At 42.1% G+C, this 5,859-nt stretch overlaps 2 protein-coding genes across 2 annotated transcripts; one reads left to right on the plus strand and one right to left on the minus strand.

Annotated features, from left to right (window-relative positions):
• Window positions 1-399: 399 nt before the first annotated feature.
• Window positions 400-1,798, minus strand: LOC104944806 (coiled-coil domain-containing protein 22-like). Its single transcript, XM_010770383.1, has 3 exons — window positions 1,639-1,798; window positions 1,060-1,138; window positions 400-664 (listed from the first exon to the last, which is right to left on the minus strand). Exons 1-3 carry the CDS (start codon window positions 1,777-1,779, stop codon window positions 468-470), a joined length of 417 nt encoding a protein of 138 aa, XP_010768685.1. The 5' UTR covers window positions 1,780-1,798; the 3' UTR covers window positions 400-467.
• A 1,443-nt stretch (window positions 1,799-3,241) lies between these two features.
• LOC104944807 (coiled-coil domain-containing protein 22-like) lies at window positions 3,242-5,170 on the plus strand (the record flags this gene model as incomplete). Its single annotated transcript, XM_010770384.1, has 3 exons — window positions 3,242-3,843; window positions 4,367-4,544; window positions 4,993-5,170. Coding segments are annotated over exons 1-3 (406 nt in total), but the record flags the coding sequence as incomplete, so codon positions are not given.
• Window positions 5,171-5,859: the final 689 nt, after the last annotated feature.

Raw genomic sequence — 5,859 nt, forward strand, 5'->3', positions numbered from 1 at the left:
CGTCACGTGTGGTTCCGCGAATCCTGGTGAGTTCAGCCCGTCCCAGCATCACACAGTGTAGCATTGCTGGTATAGCCGCATGTCAACTTTGTGTATCAGTGTTTATCATCGTCCACACCAAATAATTGTTCTGTCAAATTGTGCCAAATACCCGCGCTATTAGCTTTTTCTGATGCGTAAACATCAACAATATTTGACGCCATTTTTCGTTGTGAACTCTCGCTGGCTGCGCGCATTGGCTGTCGATCCGGACGGCAGCAGGGATCCAGACAGCGGCAGCCGGGAACCACACGTGACGTCACGAAATGGCCTGCTTCCAGAAGCAAAGTTTTTTTTATTGGACCTAATATTTTTCCTTTTTTTACATATTATTCAGTATGAAATAAAGAAACATACATTGACTATCTGTTGCATACACCCCCCAGAAATCAACTGCCAAAAACAGTTTTTAATGTAAGATAAGGACTTTAAGGTGACTCAGTGTGAGGGTTTGCCTGTGGTTTGAGGCGGGACAGGAGGCCCTGACTGTTCCACTCGCTGTCCCACTCCTGAGCAGCGCTGAGCTCTGCTGTATGCTGCTCCAATATGGACGCCACCACTGAGGCATGATGGGAAGGCTGTGCAGTCACAGGGGGAAGAATGTCTCGATGGTAGTCCTTCACCTCTGAAATTAAAGAGACAGAAGACACACTTATGTCTTCCTTACTTTCTAAACACAGTGATTTCAGCAGAAATCTGGGGGGGTCATGGCTATTTGACCCTCTCCTTGCATAGATTCCACAAAAACAGACATGTTTTATCTCCCATTAAGTTCATTCAGCTTTATTATTTTCCACCAACTGAAAATAATATATTTACTTCATGTTATAATTGTAGACGTTCTTAACAATTTGATCAAAAACAGGCACATTTGGATAATTATGAATGAGGGAAGTTGCTGTAAATATTGAAATCTGAGACAACCTCAATGACAACAGAACTCTGAAGGACTGATGAAACAGGAAACCAGATGAAGTGAAACTTTGCAGCGTGTTTTAAAGTGTGCAGCAGGAGGCATACCTTTCAGCGGCTTCTTCCCAGGAGAACAGTGTGCTAAGCTCAGAGGCTGGACATGAAAGCTGTGCAATGCTCCTGGACTCTAAACAGGAAAAAAAAACATCAGAATACGAGTCTCTTGGCAGGTAACAAATGATAAATAACAAGTTTCAGTCTGAAAGTTCAAATCAAGACACAATCATTGAATCGTCTCTAGAATGTCCCGACCAAAATAGAATTGTTTCCTGATAATTATCTGCTGATAAGAGGTCCATCCAAATCCAGCTTTATTATATAACCATCACAGCTTTCCTTTGTATGTTATGTTGTACTATAAATATGCAAAGTCTTTTTTGTACCTGTATATTTAAAATAAAAACACACATAAGTTTCATCTGGTCTTAATAGGTTAGTTTTGAAGGTTACAAAGGATTTAAGTTATCAAGGATATTAGTTGTCCTTTATGTCAAATACCTCAGATACATTTCATTAAACAATGGAATCATCTCTGGCCCTGGTCAGATGTATGCTGGCACTCGCTAGCTGCACATCCCGAAGCATTAAAGCTTTTCTGGAGATCAGAATGCAACAGGAGGACTTTACTTGTGTCTGACTGTGCAGAGGCAGTCTGCAGTTTGGAGGCAGCCAGGGCACAGAGAGCTGAGCTCTGATTGCGGCAACGATGGCTCTCTGCAGGACCGCAGATTTACCTGCAGGAAGAGAGGACAGCTGCGGATGACTCATCAATAAGGTGTAACAGTGAGTTAGGGGTGGGCGATATGACGATATATATCGTCGAGACGATATTAGGTCTCCACGATATTCCTTTTCAGAGATATCATATCTATCGTGATACAGAAAGTCACTCAGTCATAGAATGTGAGTGCTGTGAGTGCTGCGAGTGCACCAGGGTGGGATCAAATAATTGTACGTCCTACGGCCACCATGGCCTGCGTGCCCCTGATACTGTTAAAATCTCGAAGTTGCTTTAAATGCGTCAGAACAGTGGTTTCTGAACTGCATTATGCTGCGTTCACAACGGACGCGATGCGAATATTCTCATGGCTCAACCGCTGGAGTTTCACCGCGGCTGTCAGCTGTGTTTACTCCTTTGAGAATATTCGCATCGCGTCCGTTGTGAACGCAGCATAATGCAGTTCAGNCAGCGCCATATAGATAGAAGAGTTACGACAACGGAAGTCCAAAAACGGTTATCGTTACGTGGTTCATGTAGACGAGGATCGTTCCCCGGAAGTTCATGGCTGGCTGTGTGACTGATTAGGCTTGTTTGAGACAAGTGAGACCTGCGCAGACCTGCGCTATTTCGATGAACGTCTTGCTCGTGCGTTGCATGATGGTTAGTCATTTGTCCGACTTGCTCTGGAGGCTCGCTTACATGAGACGTTGAAATCTCGCGGGACAAAGACTCCCGCAGACTTGAGAGCGAGGCGCAGCGAGGCGGCGCAGTTTCTCTCCACGGGCTGCGGAAGCAAAATGCTTGATGGGAAACGACTCGCTGGTATCTCGAGCTGAGCGCACATTTGTGGTTTTTACCACGTGCTGGTGATGAAACTCTCCAATTGGCTCGGCAAAAGTTTGTTGTTGTTTTGTGTCAGTTTTACCTCGCCACTTCCATTCACATTTTTCATCATTGTTCCACAATGTTTATCATCATGAAATTAATATCTATATATTTGTATACTATACTTGCACTGCTCACCGTTTTTATACTTTATATATCTTAGCCTATTCATACACTGTTCATGCTGCTCACAGGCTGCTGTGTATATCGTGTATTCATACACACTGTTAATACTGCTCACAGGCTGCTGTGTATATCTAGTGTATTGATACCCCTCCTCATTCAATTCATTCTATATTTTATTCTGTAGATTGTGTACATTACTTTTCACTTTACTGCTTTTTGCACTCCTGGTTATAGAAGCTAAACTGCATTTCGTAGTCTCAGTACCTGTAATATGTGCAATAACAATAAAGTTGAATCTAACCTTGAGCAGGAACAAATGTATTTACTTAGAACATATCTGACATTAACGATTAAATTCATTTTCTTTATAAATGCAAACCGAGTCAAGCCGACTCCGGAGGTGGCGGTATGCACTTTAAAGCTGTTTGCAACCCGCCAAAAAACCGAGAGAAGAAGAAGAAGAAGAAGAAGAAGAAGAAGAAGAAGGACCGACTCCGAGCTGTCCGACTTCAGGCGAGCTTTTCTGAGACCTCCCCCGGCTGCGATCGGCTATTCTCGTCTACTTTCGAGGCGAGGCGCAGCTCGTCTCAAACATGCTTAAAGTGTTGAGAAACCTCTAGTGTCACAGGGCCCAGCGACTGACACGGAAAAGTAGTACCGCCGTTTGGCCACAACGAATATTTTCCTCAGAGTCCGACCGGCGCACTTCCTGGGGGCTTGCTCTGAACAAGACACACAAATGTCAGTTTAATAGTTGGGAACTATAATATATTTATTATAACAAAAGCTAGTTTATAACTAGGCGCTTCAGACACTCGGGAAATGACAATGGCGTTTATCAGGGAGGTGTGTAGTGTCAGCTTCGCTAATTAAAAACTAGCTAGTTCCCAAGTTAGCTAACAGAAGATGGAAGCTAGTTCTATAGCCTCTAATCCGTACGAACCATACACTAATGTTAGCTAACTTGATGTTATTAAATAACTTACTCGCATCAGGTAATCTTCTACAGTGGTGTCTATCGGCTCGTATCTCTACGGAAATACTACAGCGATGGAAGAAGTTGACAAGATTTTGATTCACGCCCTCAAACAAGTTGGCACGTAAGTATCCACAGTATAATGATTTAATTAACATAGTATACTATGCCAACCTTAGGTGTTCAAAGGACAAGGAATGTTGACAGTACAATGGTGAATGTGGTGATTGGCAACATGCTATGAGGAAACTAAGCTAAGTCAGCCCATCACATGATCAGACCTGAGGCTGTGAGGTTGGACTGTGTCCCACAGGGAGGTGACTGAGGACACAGACAGCAACAGAGACTTCACTAACTATGGCCTCCGGTTTCTTACATATGCTACTCACTGTAGAATAAAAACATCTTGCCAATATTTCAGAATTCCTCAAAACTAAGCTGTGATGTTCTAATAAAGTAAAAGCCTTTGATTGATCATTCCAGTTTGTATTAAGCTTGGCAGATTAAGTGAACAAACTCTAAATCAAATGATACAGAGTAAATGACATCATCAAGTCATGTGCTACTGCCATGGGTAGACCAAAGATAAGACCTCTCTTTTATCTTTTTATTTCCATATTAACATTTTGATCATGTGTTTGGCACAGGGAGGTGAGTCAGGAGACAGGCAGCGTCAGACAGTTCAGCAGTGAGCTCATAGTGGAGGCGGTGGTCAGATGTGTCCGGGTGATCGACCCCGGTCTTGGGGGCGCGCTGCCCACCTCCTTGCCCCCCGGCATGTCTGCCCGCTTCAGAGTGGGCATGAGCCTGGCACAGGCCTGTCAGGTGAGACCACTCTGTTATTATTTATAACCATTTTCATGTAGCTGTTTAGTGCTTACAAATAATAGGGTTCAACTCACCTAATGACAGTGAGAGCCTGCATCTTAAGACAAGAATGTGTCTATTCTTGACCAAAGAAATCTCTTATGAACTATCTCAAATTCCACATACTAAGTTGTTCAGGGGCTTACAGTCAAACATATGGTCTCTGTCATTACATGGAATTGGCTCAGTTATAAATGACCACTGACACCAACATCTACAGAAGCTGACCATGAAATGTAAAACTATTTTTGAAAGCCCTGAAAAAAGCCTGTATGTGGACATTGAAGTCAGATTGTCTTTGTTAAATCCATCAATACCATCTGAAAATAGTGTTTAGAAAAACCCAACAGTGTGTTATTAATGTGTCAGTTTGAGTACAGTAACATGTCAAGCTGTTGTTTTCCAGGACGTTGGTTACAAAGGAGAGATCGGCTACCAGACGTTTCTGTACAGTAATGAGCCGGAGATCCGCTCCCTGCTCATGTTCCTGGTGGAGAAGCTGCCCAGAGAGAGTGCAGAGGCCTCAGACCAGCCCCAAGGTACACCCCCCTCTACTCACACAGAAAAGAAGAAATGTTCAACATGTATTGTTCCATTGTTACCTTTTATTTATGCATATACTACCTGATTCCTGGTAGTAATATAATACTCACTGTAGGGGTGGGCGATATTGAAAAATATAATATCACAATATTTTTCGAGCAGTATCGCGACAGACGATATTTATCACGATATGTTTTCATGTCGGTTATTATGCTTATTTTTCAAGTTACTTAACAGTACAACCACCTACAAGGTAACAAAAACTAAAATAAAAAGGAGTAACAGACCAAAATACCATTTCAAGCTGGTTTTAATTCTGCAATGAATCCCTGAATGAACAATTCAACAGGAATTTTGATATGGCTTCCTCAGTGTTCAAGTATAGGCCTACACCCTACACAACAAACGTTAACACTGGTTTCTTCACCAGGTAAAGTGCACTCTCTTGCTGAATAAAATAAAATAAAATATTCAAGGCAAAGTTTCTCAGTATAAAAATGTACTTTCTGTTTTAGGTAGCACTAGCAGTGATGTAACATCAATAAACGGAAAGGAGAGTAAAACATAACTAGGCCTAAGTAAAACATCAATGAGGAAAGGTCAGTGCCAAACAATTAAAATGTAAACTTTAGACTTGAAGTGCAATCAAAGACTTTAGCATAACTGAACATCTGTTTCAAAAGGGAAAAACAATATAAATACCTTTTTTGATAAAATAAATTATAAGCCA

This window comes from Notothenia coriiceps, unplaced genomic scaffold (assembly GCF_000735185.1).
Source record: "Notothenia coriiceps isolate Sejong01 unplaced genomic scaffold, NC01 NC01_scaffold00008887, whole genome shotgun sequence".
NCBI classification, from domain to species: Eukaryota; Metazoa; Chordata; class Actinopteri; order Perciformes; family Nototheniidae; genus Notothenia; species Notothenia coriiceps.

Bases quoted from the DNA above. Each gene is read 5' to 3' on its own strand.
- LOC104944806 (XM_010770383.1), bottom strand. From the start codon at position 1,779: ATGAGTCATCCGCAGCTGTCCTCTCTTCCTGCAGGTAAATCTGCGGTC. The intron at 1,139-1,638 runs GTAAAGTCCTCC...TTTCCTGTTTAG, and splicing joins CTCTGCACAGTCAGACACAA to AGTCCAGGAGCATTGCACAG. The intron at 665-1,059 runs GTATGCCTCCTG...CTTTAATTTCAG, and splicing joins TGGGAAGAAGCCGCTGAAAG to AGGTGAAGGACTACCATCGA.